At 41.7% G+C, this 17388-nt stretch overlaps 1 protein-coding gene across 1 annotated transcript; it reads left to right on the top strand.

Moving 5' to 3' along the window:
* The first annotated feature begins 40 nt into the window (after positions 1-40).
* WHAMM (WASP homolog associated with actin, golgi membranes and microtubules) lies at positions 41-16706 on the top strand. The gene is made up of 10 exons (XM_033100063.1): positions 41-682; positions 1635-1808; positions 3523-3673; positions 5037-5206; positions 5835-6000; positions 8442-8629; positions 9512-9598; positions 9833-9928; positions 12834-13359; positions 15380-16706. Exons 1-10 carry the CDS (start codon positions 74-76, stop codon positions 15688-15690), a joined length of 2478 nt encoding a protein of 825 aa, XP_032955954.1. The 5' UTR covers positions 41-73; the 3' UTR covers positions 15691-16706.
* The last annotated feature ends 682 nt before the right edge of the window (positions 16707-17388 follow it).

Below are 17388 nucleotides of genomic sequence, written 5' to 3'. Positions count from 1 at the left end.
GGTCCTGTAGCGGGGGCTGTGAGGAGGCCAGGCCCCGGCGAGCCGAGCCCTCCGGCCGCTGACCGCCGGTGCCATGGAGGACGAGCAGCCCGACAGCCTGGAGGGCTGGGTGCCGGTCCGCGAGGACCTCTTCGCCGAGCCCGAGCGGCACCAGCTGCGCTTCCTCGTGGCCTGGAACGACAAGGAGGGCAAGTTCGCGGTGACCTGTCACGACCGCACGGCGCAGCGGCGTCGGCGGCGGCGCGAGGGGAGCCGGCAGGGGTCCCCACCTGAGCCCGAGCCTGAGCCCGAGCCCGAGCCCGCGCCCCCGCCCAGCTGGGCGGGCCTGCTCTCGGCCGCCGGGCTCCAAGGCGCGCACCGGCAGCTGGCGGCGCTGTGGCCGCCGCTGGAGCGCTGCTTCCCGCCGCTGCCGCCGGAGTTGGAGGCAGGCGGCGGCGGGGCCTGGGGCCTGTGGGCGTTGGTGTGGCCCGCGCGTGCGAGCCCCGGCGAGGCGGCCCTGCAGGAGCTGTGCGTGCGGCTGGAGCGCTACCTGGGCCAGGCGGCCGACGGCTGCGGCGCCGCGGCCGTGCGTGATGCGCTCCTTCCGGCCGACGGCGGCGCGCCCGACTGCGAGAGCCCGCGCGCCTTCCGGGAGCGCGCCCTGCGCGCGCGGTGGGCCGAGGCGGGCGCGCGGCTGCAGCAGGTATGCGCGCCGGCCCCCTGCCACCTCTCCCTTTAGTGTCCGGGCCATCAGAGGGGCTCAAGGGCGAGAGTGGGGTTTTTCAACCAGGCTCGCGCTGTGGAGGAGCAAGTTCTCAGTCTGAGGTGGAGAAGGGGGCGCAGGGTCCCAGGTGTCCTTCACCTGCAGAGGGCAGCCAGGGGTATGCTGCGGGGACGCGCGGAAGGCGCAGAGAGAGAACGAGTTAGAGTAAATCGGAGCAATTGGGAGCCAGAGTGGACCTTAACTCCTTTCACTGACAATATTGGCAGAGCAGGCTGTTATATCGGAAAAGAGGCCATTCTTACTCTGGATGAGTTTTCAGTGCATTCTTTTGAGGAACAGGAGGCATAAGAGAAGAATTCAGTAGAGGGGTGGAAACAGAATAACTTAAGGATGTATTGATTGAAAAAAAAATTCTATACTATTGATTTTATTTCTCTTCTCCTGGGGATAATTCTTACCAAACGAGTTTATCATTATCACTATGAGTTGTTTATCATAAATGCTCAGTATCAGAAGTGCTTTGCAGAGACTAGAGTCACTGCTGTGACTGTAAATGAGTCTACTCTGCTGGGGGTTTCATGGCGCTATAAACCTTGGGAATTGAGGGAGTCTACGTGACGGCATACTTGGACGCAACTCTGTAACGTCCTCGTGAGATTTAAAAACGGAGTACAGCCTCGCAAAACTAGTCATCGAAAAGTGATGAAAAAGTATCATCCACAATCTACAATCCAGAGATAACCACTGTTAATATTTGATGACTTGCGCGCCCTTTTCTCTGTACGAAGTTGAGATAAAATTTTGAATTCTGCTTTCCCCCAATGTATTCAAGTTTACAACATGAGGGTTTCTTTTGTTTAGTTTTGTTCGTTTGGTGTGGTCTCCTAAATACTGTCCAAACTCGAGCCTTATTTACATTTTTGCCTTCCAGATTCTTCAAGGGCATGAAAAAGCAAGCACCATGGTAGCATTAATGGAAGTTTATCGAGAAGAAGATGAAGTGTACCAGGAATTAGTTACCATGGCAACCATGTTCTTCCAGTATTTACTGCAGCCCTTTAGAGATATGCGAGAAGTTGCGACTTCATGTAAGCTTGATATTTTGGTATGTTTGCTTTATGTCTTTATTTTATCAGATTTACTGTTTGTCACATATTACTTCTTTAGTCACATTTAAGATTCAATCTCTGCCCATTGGGTTCACCCTTAATGTTTAGATGATGTTGTAGATATGTTCATTTTATTTTTAAAAATTGATAAGAAATGAAGACGTTTTACATTGGTCATCTTCTTACTACATTAAGATTTCCACAGATTTTCAAAGGTTAAACACGTTCTTTGCTGACGATTTGTTTTTGATGTGATGCTTATTATTTTCCACCTCTAAGGACACATGCATATTTCTTAGAAATAAGATAAAATGTTAAATAGCAAGGCTCTGAATTGTAATTCGGTAATTTAAACTTTAGTAAATGCATCTAATTTCACTGAGCCATGGAACAACCCTGTGACACTAATTAAAACAGGCATTCTCATCCAGTATTAAAAATGACGCTAGAGCCCAGAGGGCTTCAATAGCTTTCCTTGGTCTCACTCCACAGTAATCAGAAGACAGAGAGATCGCTTGATCTCTGTCCCCTGCCCTGGGCCATCCTTCCCCACATGTACTCACAGCCCCCACGAGTCCACTGTACTGTAAAAATGGCATTGTGTTTAGATGAAACTCCTGCCACTCTAATCTGTGGAGAAAGTTGTTCTATTGATTATTTTGAAAGTCTTATTTGAATAATCTTTAGTTTCTGAATATATATTTTCTTTCCTTAAATAACAGTTTTATTGAGATATAATTCACAGACCATACAATTCACCAATTTAAAGTGCACAATTCAGTGGGTTTTAGTATAGTCAGAATTGTGCAACCATCACCACCATCTAATGCCAGAATATTTTCATCAGCCCAAAAAGAAACTCCATACCCATTAGCAGTCATTCCCCATTCCCCATTCCCCCGCACCCCCAGGTAACTACCAGGCTACTTTCTTGCATCTGCGGATTTCCCTATTCTGGATATTTCATGTTGTATGGACTCATACAATATGTGGTCCTTTGTGTCTGGCTCCTTTCATGTAGCATGCTTTCAAGGTCCATGCATGTTATAGTAGGTATCTGACTTTCATGTCTTTGTACTGCCAAGTATTCACTATATGGATACAGTACATTTTACTTATCCACTTAGCAGTTGATGGACATTTGGGTTGTTTCCTCTTTTTTGGCCATTATGAATAATGCTGCTATGAACATTTGTGTACACGTTTCTATGTGGACATATGTTTTCATTTCTCTTGGATATATACCTACGAGTGGAATTGCTTAGGTCATAAGGTAACTAACTCTATGCTTAAACTTTTAAACGAACTGCCAGACTGTTCTCCAAAGCAAAAGCCCAACTTGACATTCCCACCAGCAGTAAAGGAGGGTTCCAGTTTGTCCACATCATCACTAACACTTGTTATTCTGTCTTTTTGATGACAGCCATGTGAGTGGATGTGAAGGGGTACCTCACTATAGTTTGGATTTACATTTCCCTAATAGTGAACCCGGGTATATGTCTTATATTACTAGCTTTGCAGAAGAACTGGATGCTGGATGAGCTGTATTCATTCTCAGTAAGGAATTGCTGAGTTAATGAAATTTTATTGACTTAAGTAGTAGTAATAAAAGTAGTTGAAATAATCCACTTGACCAGTTTGCTTCCAATTTCCTAATGGCTGTACATTACCATTCTTTCTTCCTCAAACAATTTTCCCTTCTTTCTATAGAAATCCTTGGATGAAGATGACCTAGGTCCTAAAAGGATAGTGGCCTTGCAGAAGGAAGCCCAAGAATGGACTAGACGGGCTGAAGAAGCTATAGTCTCTATTCAGGATATTACTGTGAATTATTTTAGAGAAACAGTGAAAGCATTAGCAGGTAATAATTTAAAATACTGCAGCACTAAGGTACATGTAATTTTCATTTTATTCAAAAATCATTTGACTGTCTCTTTAGTACCAGGCACTAACTAGGTCCTGGGGATTCAGTGTAAAGATAATCAGAAACAGACACTGTCCAGTCTGTTGAGGGGAGATAATCTTCGTTACACATTCACACAAACACACAGGGAAATGGCAGTGGCAACAAGCCCCATGAGAAGAGAAACACGGGGCTCTGAGAGCCTGAGAGAGAAATGAGGCTCCATCAGAGTGGCCCCTGAGAAGTGGCATTTGCCCTGATGTCTGAAGCGTAAATAGAAGTTGAGAGAGCAAGAAGGTGAGGGAAGAGTGTTCCAGGCAGAACGAATAGCATTTACAGAGCCCTCTGGCTTGAGGGAGCTTGGCAAATGTGAGAAACTTAGAGAAAGGCGCAGGACTGGAGCAGAGTGTAGAGAATCGGGCGGGGGTGACGGGGGCAGTGCAGGCAAGACAGGAGGACGAGATGGGGGCGCCGTGTGGGCTGGGGGAAGGAAGTTTATCGTGTCTCGAATCATTGTCCATGGCAGTTACGAAGATGAAACAACTTCTTGTCTGTCAACCAGTTTGTTAAATTATAGTATTCATAAAACAATACCACGTGCCATGTTTCCCCCAAAATAAGACCTAGCCGGACAATCAGCTCTAATGCGTCTTTTGGAAAAAAATTACTATAAGACCAGTATTATATGATATCCGGTATTATATTATGTCCGGTATTATATTATATTATATTATATTATATTATATTATATTATATTATATAAGACCCGGTCTTATATTACAGTAAAATAAGACCCGGTCTTATATTAATTTTTGCTCCAAAAGATGCATTAGAGCTGATTGTCCGGCTAGGTCTTATTTTCGGGGAAACACAGTAGCTATTAAGCATGCTTCTCTGTCTTTATTTTTATGACTGGCAGGAGTTCCAGTCATAAAATTGTATGAATTACATATATTAAGTGAAATAAACAATATATAGAGAAGAATGATTATCTTGTGGGTTTTTTGGGTTTTCTTTTCTTTTTTGGTCAAACTATCTATATAACCCTGTCTGTCTGGCTAGATATAGAAACAGTCTAGAAGTATATGCAGCAAAATGTAAGAAGCAGTTGCAAGTAGGTGAGATTCATGATTATTTTCCTCTTTCTTAAAAAAATGAAATATCTAAAATTTTATACTAGGACCATGTATTATTTTTGTTTGTGATAATAAAAAAAGTCATTAAAATAAATGTTCTTTTAAAAAGGATATTTCGCAGGTAACATGGGAAGCAATAAACAAAGAATTAAGTCAGGATAAATGTTTCCATTATAATCCGACAGGAATGCAGAAACAAATGGAACAGGATGAGAAGAGATTTGGCCAGGCTGCCTGGGCCACAGCAACCCCAAGGTTAGAAAGACTCCAGCTGATGTTAGCCCGGGAGTCTCTGCAGCTCATGAGAGCCAAAGAGCTGTGTTTAAATCACAAAAGAGCTGAAATTCAGGGAAAGGTAAGGCAAAAACTAAGGTAACTTTGTTTTAGAAATACACTGACTTTAGATCTCATCTTCCCTCCAGCCATTGTTAAAGAGCTTCCTTTCTTCACTTACTCCAACACTATCTTCTAGCAGGTGAGAATTTAGACAAAGGAAGATTGGCCATAAAGTTATACTTTGCTCAGGAGTGGCTTTGAAGTATTATATTGCCTTCACTTGATAATAACATTGAACTCTGTACTGAAGTGGGTACTAAAATCAATGAATATTTTCAATGTCAAGCAATATTTTCAGCACAACTTTAGAATAATCAGAGATGCTTTAGGATCATGGTCACTTAAATTTTTTCCTGTAATGTTATGACTTGAAAGCAGAAAAACACTGTAAAGACCTCACTGCCATTGATTTTTCTCAAAGCCTAAATATTTTCATATGTTTTAAGGATGAGATAAAGTATTTGTAAAAAATGTTGCATAGGGCACTTTTGTTTCATTAAATGAAATGGAAGAATATTTCTTCTCCATTTTTTTTTTATGATTGGTATTGAGCAAGGAATAGAAAATAGGTCAGATGCTTCTACAGTTTGCTTTTAACAATAATAATCATTTTAACTTGCTCTTATTTTTTTTTTCATGAAAACAAGATGGAAAATCTTCCAGAACAAGAAAAAAATATAGATGTTGTAGATGAATTAGAAATACAGTATTATGAAGTTCAACTAGAACTATATGAAGTTAAATTGCAGATATTAAAATATGAAGAAATACTACTTATTACACAGTTGGACTCTATTAAAAGACTTATAAAAGGTAAAATTTATATTTAAATATATATTAATGTTTACACATTCAAGAAAATACAGACCATATTATCAATTACTTCTTGTAAATTGTCTAAAACGTCTACTGAGATTTCCTAAATAAAGTTTCCCTTCAGTATTTTTATTATTCAAATAATATATTCATTGTTAAACACTCAGCAAAATAAAGGAAGGAAAACTGCTGTTACCCCAGTTCCATCATCTAGTGATGCTTAGTGATAATAATTTGCTGATTAGCTTTGTAGCCTGATGTCTATATAAATATCTATCAGTTTTTAAAAGATTAAAAAAAAAGGTATTTATCAATTTTTAAACTAAAACTATATATCCCGTTCAGTATCCTCTTTTTCCCTTAATACGTTAATAACCATCTTTCCACTTCAGTGAGTAATGAAATCTTCAAAAATTTTAATGGCTGCACAGTATTCTATTATATGGATGTACCAACCATGATTTTTAGTTTTTCACGGTTGTGAACAGCAGTGTAGTGAAGAATGGTCCTTTACACATGTCTTTGTGTGTAGGACAGGTGATTTCCTTGGAATAAATATTCTAAAGATGGAATCATTGGATCAAGGACAGTGAAAAATTTACCTTTGACACGTATCTGTGAAAACAACACTACAACAATCATTTTGGTAAACATTTTTTTCTCACCTCTATTATTTTTTAAGTTCTAAATTTCATACTGCAGTGGGCCTCCAGATAGGTGATACAAAATGACATTCCCATCAGCAGTTTATGAAAATATCTGTTTCCCCATACTTTTACCATTCTTTTAAATTCTTGCCTACTTGATACCCAAAAAAAAGCACCTTCTAATTTTCATTTATTCAGTTATAAGGGATGTTGAACACAATTTTATATATTTATTGGCCATTTGTATTTTTCTTATTAAGTGCCTATTCATGGTCTTTGTCCATTATTCTTTGGAATGATCCATTTCCATATTAAGTACATTACTTTTTGCCGTATGTTGCAAATAAATTCTCCCTGTCATTTGCTTTTTCTTGCCTTGCAGAAATATTTAACTGTTATGAAGTCACGTCAATTTTCTGCTTTGCGTGTTACACCTGCTAAAATCCTCCTTATCCTGAAATTATATCAGTACTTTACATATTTTTATGATTTTTAAAAGAACAGTTAGCTCTTTAATCCATGTGAAATTTATTTTGATGTGGGGTAGGAATCTAACTTTTCCCCACCAATTTGTTAGCAGTCCCAATGACTGATTTTGAAAACAATTTCCCCTACTCTTTTGACTTGCTACCTGCCTCATATCCAGAATTACTATATTTATTTTGATCTATTTATGAACATTGTTATTTTCTTTCATGGATTTGTGAATGGCTTCTGGTACTGGTACCAAACTGTTCCCATTATTGTATCTTGGAGGTACATTTATGTATCTGGGAAAGCATGTATCTCCCTCACTACTTTTCCACAAGTTTTCTGAACTATTCTCACTCCTTTATTCTTCCAGATGAACTTTAGAATCATTTTGACAGTTCAAAAAAAAAAAAAAAAGTTGGAATTTTTATTGGGATTGTGCTTAAAATTAGAGATTAATTTGGGGAGAATTGTTGTCTTTGCAATTTTGAATCTTCCCATCCAAGAACATGGTATGTCTCTCCATTTATTTAAATCTTTTTTTCCCTAAAGTTCCTCCAAGTTTAATAATTTTCTTCATACAGATCCTGAACATTTAATTTAATCCTAGGTTTTCAAAAAATTTTGCAGTAGTTTGAAGTTATAAGCATCTTACAAATTTAGGAAAAAATTCAATTAAGAAAAAGTTAATTTGGAAGGATGCATGCCAAATTGTTGATAATATTTTCCTCTGGGTTGAGGTCCCAAAGGTTTGGGGAAAGAAGAAGAAATTTTCTCTTTCTGTATTCTGTAATTCTGTAGGCCTTGAATTTGTTACAATTAGCATACATTTTTAAAAAATCAATATGTAATGAATATTAAATATCATCAAGGCACCTTAACAATATATTGCTGGTCGCATGTAAGTTGCCTTTTTGGAGTGCCATTTGACGGTAGTTATCGAGAGTGTTCAATATTCATCTGCTAAGGAAGTAATAAAAAAAATGTACACACATCTCTATTCAGAATGTTTATCACAATGAAATTGATAATAGTGGAAATTGGAATATTCTAACAACAGCATGTTTGAATTAGAGAATACTGTGTTGCCATTAAATTATATTTCCATCACATGGAAAATGTTCTCTTAGAATTCTGTTTATTGATATGTGTAGCTATGTAAGTTGTCTGTGTAACACACACAGACACACACACATAATTGTTAATAGCGGTTCTCCCTGGATGGTGAGATTACACATGATCTTTACTTTCCTTACATTTAAAAATTTTATGCATTTTTATAATAAAACATGTCTTTACAAATCATTAATATGTTTCTAGATAAACAGGATGAAGTTGTCTATTATGATCCATGTGAAAGTCCAGAGGAACTTAAAGTCATTGACCGAGTAACGGGGCTAAAGGATGATAGGAATTTGGAGGTGAAAGAGCTCAGCCAGCGGTGCCAGCAGCTGGAGAGCAAACGGGGCAGGATCTGCGCTAGAAGAGCCCATCTCAGGAACAGAAAGGTGGGCGCCCAGGGCAGCTTGCTTTCTGTCCCCTTCCAGGGATCTCTTCTTTCATGAAAATTAAAGAGGTATTGAAAATAAGGCTTTTACCAACCCAGTGATTAATTTTTTTGTGTGTTTATATGGATAACAGTGGCTACAATTAAAATACATTTAAATGTTTTTCTTAAAACGAAACTTTGTTTCCTTGGGATTTAAGCATTCACCATAATCTCTAGATTTTAATTAATTCTTTCAATAACTGTGTGTTGACTGCCTATTACATACACAGGTATTTTAAAAGTCACAGTAAGTAGAAACTTCTAATAATCAGCTATACTAAATTCTAAAATTTAGTGTAAATTGTTGGTGATAAAATCTGTCAAAAAAAATTTAGCTCATTTCAATCCTCATATTTGGTTTTTCCTTAATTTTTAAAAACGCCATAATAAAAAGTTAACATGCTAAGAATGGTTAAGCATAGTTGAAATACAGTTTTCAATATAATTTTTCAGGTATTTATAGGTTGGATATGCTTATGTAGGTATGTTTGGAAATATAATTACTATTTGTAACATGTTAAAACAGCGGCATTCATTCTTAGGACACATCCCATTTAAGAATGCGGACTCCTTTGTGTCCTTTCATTTCCCTTTGGTTGGAGAATTAGCTTTTTCATCTCCCAAAGCACTAAATCATAGCTGTGGCCCTCTGGTCAGGAACAAGTGATTCCTACAAGCCCCCAGCAGCCCTCATCACATGGCTGAGGAGGTGGCAGTCCCATTGAGCCACTGCAGAAACTCCTATTCACGAATGCCTCACACAGCACCCCAAAGGCAGTGCTTTCTTCTTTTAACCTTTTATGCTATAGCCCATGGTAACATTAAAATATTATTCCACCAGGATCAATGCAAAGAAAATCATCGGCTCCGATTGCAGCAGGCTAAAGAAAGTATAAAATATTTTCATCAGCATCACAGTATTCAGATGGTGAGTGATTAAAGAAAAATGTTTTAGATTTGCATCATATGGCACCCTGGCTTAAGTTTATGGACATTGGAGCTCCTGCCCTGGACCTGCAGCTGTCAGCCTCAATCCGGGGGAAACTGCAGTCTGCGGAGCAGACTCGATGGTGGTCAGGGGGAGATGATGTCGGGTTACAGCCCCTTTCTCTTTCAAGACTTTTATTTTGAGGAATTTACAAATATGTTTGTTTAAATATAGAAAAGAGACAAGATCAAAGAAGAAGAGCAAAAGAAAAAAGAATGGATAAACCAAGAACGCCAAAAAACACTGCAACGATTGAGAGCATTTAAAGAGGTAAGTTCCAGAAATAATCACCTCGCCTACATTTTCCGGAGATATAAGTGAAGATCACCCATCCTCAGAGAAAGTATGAAGTGTTATGAACTGATCATTTGGAACACAAAATGTTCCCCAAATGCCGTTATTTTTAGTATATTGATAAAAGCCAAAAATATTAGACTACGAAGATATTTTGATATTGCCACGTGCTAGGGTTCCTGCTCTCCCCTCCTGAGGGGTGCTAGCTCTGCCCACCATGATGTCGACCAGCAGGGAAAATGGAAAATAGTTAAACTGCCCTCAATTTAAGCTGGCCTCTTCCTCATTTGCAATAAAGAATTCTTTAAAATGAAGTCAAAGAAACACGGTGACATAAGTATTGTTAAGTGCTCCGTTAAAAGTAAATAGGGTTTTTTTTTAAAAAAAGCAAATAGTTACTTATTTAAAAATAACAGTAAACTTTTGAATATAAAACATAAACCTGTTCTCATCACACATCTCCACACACATCTTCACAAAGACCCAAGTTCATTGGTGCCGCAAAGAGCAAACCACTCACTCCAGATGAGCCTCTGGAATGAGGTACGGAAGGTGTGCTGTGTGATAACAAGCAAAGTAGGGCCACTGGAGGGAGAAGGCAGGACGTACGGCCTTCATCTTGTTTTCTGATCCTACTATGACCATCACCAAGTGTCCCCCCCTTCCGTATCCCAGTCTCCTTGCCTAGGTACTTAAGAGTCATTCTCCTTTCATTTTTAAAACAACCTCCTGAGCTACTGTCACCCACTTTACAGGTGACTAAGCAAGGTTCCGCGGGGTTATACAGAGCAGGGTCTCTCACTCCAGAGCCACAGCCCAGATTCTCCCACCCGGGCAGCACATCACAATCATCTGGGGATCTTCTAAAAGTCCTAATGCCAGGCCCCACTTCCAGGGATTCTAAGTTTGTTGTCCTGGATTGGGTCCTGGGCATGAATGGAAGCAGGAAGAACGCAGTGGAGGGAGCAACAGGAACACCAGCTGGACGGAGAGCACAGGAGCGGTCAGTCAGAGGACCACTCGTGCAGTGGGATCAGTATGGAGGAAGGGACTCCCGAGGCCACGTCCAGCTCCTTAGCCCCGAACCAGTCAGATAGATTAGTGATCAACTTGCAAACAGAGATAGTGTGAAGGTGGGAGGATAGACAGATGGCAAGTGACAGAATCAGGCCGCCTAAGTGCTCAGCAAACTGGAACAATGAGTTAAAAAAAAAACCTAACAGGTTGATCTCAAATTGGTTTAAGTTGCAGGTTTTTTGGTCCAAAAATATTACTTCACAGGAGGTGGTATGAAGGAGTGTGCGTGTGTGTGTGTGATTTAAATGTAGGGAAAAGAATCTTGAGAATTTAGTTTCCTTCAGTTTAATGTGAATCACTTGGGATAAAGCTGAAGAAAAGCTTATGAGTTTTTCAAAAGGAACAGAAGCATCCTTTGAAGACTGAGAGAATTCCGTCCCCTTTGAGCCTATTTGGAAGGAAGGAAGTAGGAGAGGGAGAAGGTCGGAAATGAAATCATGTGATACAAGATACTTGTGGAGCCCAGACAAGTTTTCCTTACATACCTGAAGGGCTGTCAGGAGGTGAAGGATTTCATGGGTCCTGGGCGAGCCTCAAGGAGGCAGACTGCCCAGCAATGTCACGTAGAACTCAGCAGGCCAGAGTCACAGCAACCTGTTGCTGTGAGATACATGGAGGGGCTCCTTGGCTGGTTGGGGCTCCCCGACGTCAGGGATGGCTTGATGAGCCCTGGGTTCTGGCCAGAGTTTCTGGGATTCTGTTCTACTGGCCTGCTCTGTAACAGAAAGGGGATGGACGGTGGCTACATCAGTGAGGTTGGAAGCTTGTGGCCACTGCTTTGCTATTTTTTCTGAAAACAACAGATGTGGGAGAGACAGAAGTACTCTGAGTTTATCATGAATTACGCTTTTGTGTGTTTTAAGTTTACACTTAAACTTCAGTGTTTTAAGTTTACATTTAACACAAACCAGTGTTTTAAGTTTGGTGTGTGTTTTTGGTTTACGTTTACAATAGTAGTATCATATTGTATACATCCTTTGCCAGTTTTTTAACTTAAATCATGTGTTGAGATGTATTGTGTCGATATATATATATAGATCTAGTTCATGTTAATGGCTGCGTAGTATTAATATTTTATGTTTTATTGGCTAATCAATGTCTTCTTTAGGGACCCCCCCTTCAAAATTAGTTCTTTGTTAGGTTAGGGATTTCTTTATCAAATACCTGAGAGACCAGAACTTTTTAAATTTACATTTCTAAATTCTAAAATTTAAGCCTAAAAATTAGCGAAAAGAAACATCCACAATTCCTGTTCTGTTACTTTGGCCTGCAGAGGTCCACTCTGCAGGCATTTTTCATAGATCTGTTTTTTGCATGGTTATAAATATAACACTGTATCATCTATATTTTTTCAGGATGTTTCAGATTTTGTACCATTTATGATTTTTCATGGCTGCCTAATATTTTAAATAAATTCACTGTAATTCTTTCAACTATTGTTGACATTTAGAGTGTCTGATTTTTAATACTAAAAATATTCTGAATATTTTTATCTACATGTATCCTTTCATATCTATTTTATTACAGAGAAAGTATTATATCAATGGATATAAATGTTTATTTTTTTATTTTTTTAATTTTTTTTTTATTGACCCCAAATAATTTTAATGTTTGTGGTTTCAAAATGTTTATTCTTTAATACAGATTTAGTGGTAAGGGTGGCTGTATAAACCGAGAAGGAGCCATTTTGTGAATCAGAACAATTTAGTCACAGAAATCTTTAGTGTTCATTTGTTTATAGAAAGTTCCAGCATTTTGATGGTTTGCCTTTGTAGCACGTTTCTCACAAGTTTTCCATTTTCAGAGATGTCCAGGTCGGTCTGTACTAAAGGCCTCTTGCTCAGAACCGGAGGCTCCACACCTGCCAGGTGGACTCTCCCAGCGGACCTCCTTGCCAGCTTCTCAGAGGAAGGCGGTAATCCATCCGGCTGCCAGGAAAACCGGAAGTGCTCCCTTGCCTGAAGTCAGTCACGTGAAAACCTCCGAGTTTCGGGACTGTCCTGGAGGTATCCCCGCCCAGATTTTTGTTCCAGCTGGTGATCAGACACACTCCAGATCCAGTGAGGAATTGTCACTACCAACACAACCTCCTGCCCCTCCGCCACCGCCACCCCCACCCCCGCCACCACCACCGCCCCCGCCACCACCGCCACCACCACCGCCCCCGCCACCACCGCCACCCCTCCCAGCCTTGGCCCTGTCTTCTCAATCTGCAAATCATCGGAATTTACATGTCAGGACTTCAGTAAAAGATGATCAGCCACTTCCTCTAGTGTGTGAATCTCCTGCCGAAGGACCGCGTGAATCCTCAGACAGTTTGAAATGCCCAGGTAATGTGCCAGAATCTGTCCCTGCTCCCCATGGGTTGTTGAGCGGTTGGGCTTTAGAAGCCATCCTCTTCAAATCAACATCTGTTTCAGAATTCTCTGTAATCTTAAAATATCCCAGCATTTGCTACCTTAAATATTACTCTTTTAGTGCAAAGTTAGCATAGCCTAAATCAGAGTTTGAGAAATGCTAACTCGTCTTGAAGAAACCATCTCGATACATTTCATGGTCACATGACCAGGGATCCCTCAGGCTGTCAAAGACTCAACCTATTTCAGACTTCAGTAGTGTCTGATTGTGTTGCTTTGAATCACGCATCCTGCTGAATCTCTGAGTCTTTTACAAAATTAACTTGTATCTTAAGCAGAAGATTGGTTGGGAATTATTGCAGAGGAATAATAGTCGGAATATGTAAGGCTGTTCTTACAGACTGAGCAGTACACTGAGGAACCTTACTGTGGGAAATCTTTCTCAAGTGGTAAAAAAAACAACAGTGGACCACTTTTTGCCTTTGCAAATACAGTATTCTGAATACACTTGAATATTTGTTTAATGAGGTCTATAGTTCTAATTATGGTTTAGACATCAACTATTGAGGACACTGGCTTAAATCTGCCGAGACTCAAAGCCTTTGGGGGGTGTGTGTGTATACACGTGTGTGTTCGATAAATCCTAGCAAAATGCTGTGTACACTTGTTTTCAAGACTATGTGTGAATGCCTCCAGCTAGAAAATGCACAGGTACTGCGACAGGTGATGTGAATAATAGAAATGTAACAGTTCCAAACTGGCGTTCTGGATAATTGAGTATTGTGGTTATTTGAGCTCAGGTTTCACTGTACTAGAAGCAGGTGCAAATGAAAATGTCCACACTGTCCGGTGGAAGCCCACGTCCATGGCGTGTGTGACACTGAGAGCGTGCGTGCCGATGCCTCGCTCGCAGCCCAGCTGGGGGTAGATCCTTGGGAGGCGCCCCATTCCAGCCTGGGTCTAGGGCACAGTGTGGGGGAGCCCTAGTCAACGCCCACACACTGCCTCTCCCACTGAGAAGACGAAGAAAGTGTGAACTACCACCAAACTGTGCACCTGTCGTCTTCCTCTTAGGAGGGTATCGTCCTAACAAGTTATAGGTTCGAGTCCAAAGTGAAGTAGTATTTTGTTAGCCATACCTGGCCTTTCAGTCCTGAAGGAGAAGGCTTCATCTTGAAGCCTTACCTGGGAGATCTCTAACCTGAGCCCACAGCCATGCCCCCCAGGGGTCTCAGCGTGCCAGAGTGAAAAAGAGCTTCTCTTCACCACAGCCTCGAAACTCTTAATTTGTGTTTTGACAGCATTTCACACCCTCAAGAACAGAGAATGTAAGTTACCTCAGGGTACCGTGGGTGGAATTAAACACACTATATACAGAGGGACGTGCCAGAGCCACCCCTGCCAGGTTCATTGAGCTACTGATGAAAGTTGTCCTTGAAGCCTTTTCATGTGTGGAAACCTACTCACCTCACTGTCATACTGACTCATCAGTCATCACTAATACCTGAGACTGAAGCTGGAGAGATACAGCAGGGTACGTTTTTTAAAAAGAGTTTTTAAAGTGGCAAGGGACATGGAGGCGACACAGTGTCAGAGGTATCTGTCATACACGTGGGATCACAGTCTTTATGCCCCAGGCATCCGTCACTCTTTTCAGGATAACACGGAAATATCACAACATCTGTGTCTTGAAAAACAGCCATTCTAACCAAAGGTGTGCACAGCTCTGCCTGTGAGTTGCTGTGGTGGGAAGAAAGTGGTCAAGATAAAACGTCAGGGATTCCATTATGCTGGATCCACACAGGGAGCTTCTGGTTGGCCTTGCTAGCAAATAACCCAAACATCTGTTTACAGAAAGGACGGTTCTTTGTTTCAATCATGGTGTTAACTGATGTGTGACTTAACACCTTGACCTAGTCCACAAATGTCCTGGTGTCTCCGGGAGGAAGAGTCTGACTTGTTGACAGTACGTGCTCTGTTTACTCAATTTCAGGATCTATGGATGACGTGTTGGCCTCCTTGAGGCGTGACAGAACCCCGCTCCAGACAGTGGACGTGCCCTCGGCCCCTCCCTGCACTTCAGTCAACGAGCACATTCTGGCTGCCATAAGGCAGGGCGTCAAACTGAAGAAAGTTCACCCCGACCGTGACCTGAGCCCCAGCAGTAAACCAACCAGCGACCTGGAGAGGAGCATCAAGGCGGCGCTCCAGAGAATCAAGAGGGTGTCTGCGGACTCAGACGAGGAGGAGGAGGAGGGGGAGGAGGACGGCGCTGGGCAGGGCCTCAGCGACTGGGACCAATGAGCCCTTCTCCAAGGCCAAGGGCCGTGCAGTGTGCTGGCAGGAAGGCACCGGGGCCCCAGGCTCGTTCTTGGAAAGTATGTGAACAGGGCAGACCGGCCACACAACGCCCGGGAGATGCAAGGCTGTGTGTGTGCGTGTGGTCGCAGCTTTCGTTTAATGTTGTGGCTCTTAAAACCAGGGAAGTACAGATGTGGGGACTGTCACACACCGAACCGTAGCTGGGAATCTAAGACCAGCACTAAGTGTTGCTGGCGTAAGAGGATAGTATTTCTTTTTCACCGTGGATGTTCTAGAATCATTCCCTTATTCTGAAAAACGTTTACACTCTGATGGCATATGGTAAACAGCACTCTTAGACTACTGATCATGTCCTGTGTGTGTGCAGTAGTGCTTTCCTCAGATTGAAAGGTTTGAATGTGAACATTATAATAGCAATAACCAGAATACATTGCTCATATTCAGGAGTTCTTTTAAATATTTTAAATGAAATGTATTTTATGTATCGAGCATTCTATCAAGTCATAATAAAGAACTATTTATAATGCATCTGTGTCGTTCATGAGGAAATGAAATCTTAACTGATGAAAAGCACAGCCTTTCCTGTGTGTGTTAAAGTTTTTAATAAGATTTCAGCTAAACGTTTAAGCAAATGCTAAGGAGAAAGTGTTCCCTTCAAAACTGAAGTCCCATTGCTGGTCTCCCTTCCCCTCCTTGCTTTGTGTTGAAATTAGGAAAGGAGAAGGGACCGATAAACAGCAGAACATGCATTTCTCCAATCGCCCAGTTTCCCACTAACCTCATATCCCTCACGGGGCCGTGACAATTCTGGGTTTCCACAGAACGAAATAACGCTGGGCTTCTGTTCCAAATCCCAGAGGCAGGTCACGTGGTGTGCCCTCAGCCTCTGTCCCCACCACAGACAGGCCAAGCTTAGCCCTAAAGTATTTCTCTGGAAAGAATGTGATATTTTAAAAAAATGGCAAAATCAAAAATGCGTATTTTACAGTTAGCTATCACTTTTACTTTCATTATTGTAAATTCTGTATTGTGAACCAGTGAGCTCATTCAGGCTTGGGAAATTCTCAGAATTGCTTTCTAAGGGCTGCCAAAGATGAGACCCTTAAAAAAAAAAAAGAAAAAAAAAAAAAGATCCTTTTCAAAAGAGTTCTCCCGATTAAAACTCCTCTCCCAATTGTGTCTCAAGACTTCTCCCTCTCTGGAACATTCTCTCCCTCATGTCTCCCTTCCCCTCCTTTTCTAGCCAAGCCTTGCAGTCAGTCCAGACTCTGGCCTTGGGGAATTCAGAGCCAAGGGGAGGGGCCAGTCTGTCTCCCATTGTCTGGGTTCAGACCTCTCCCATCCGCCCTCTGCAGTGCTGCCAATCCTTGCTGCTTTCCAGCTGGCAGTGATGGTGAGCACTGGTGTTTCAGCGCGGTGGCCCCACCCTGAGACCTGGCTGCTATCCCCAGGGAGGCCCTACCCACCCGCTTCCCCAGGTTTTACTCCAGCAATATCCAGCCGCTTGCTGCCTGCCCCGAAAGGCCCTCCTCTCTTAAGCAGAAGTGCCTGGGATGCCCTCAGTCCTCTGTCCCTAGGTCCCAGCAAATTCACACCATCCTTCAGCCAACCCCGTGGCTTCCTCCTCTCCCAAGTCTCCCCTGACCCCTTTTCTCCTGTACGTCCACCTTGTCCTAGACT

Source organism: Rhinolophus ferrumequinum, chromosome 28 (genome assembly GCF_004115265.2).
Source record: "Rhinolophus ferrumequinum isolate MPI-CBG mRhiFer1 chromosome 28, mRhiFer1_v1.p, whole genome shotgun sequence".
Taxonomy (NCBI): Eukaryota; Metazoa; Chordata; class Mammalia; order Chiroptera; family Rhinolophidae; genus Rhinolophus; species Rhinolophus ferrumequinum.
Note: the sequence above shows the minus strand (reverse complement) of the source record. Positions and strands in the feature narration are given on the sequence as shown.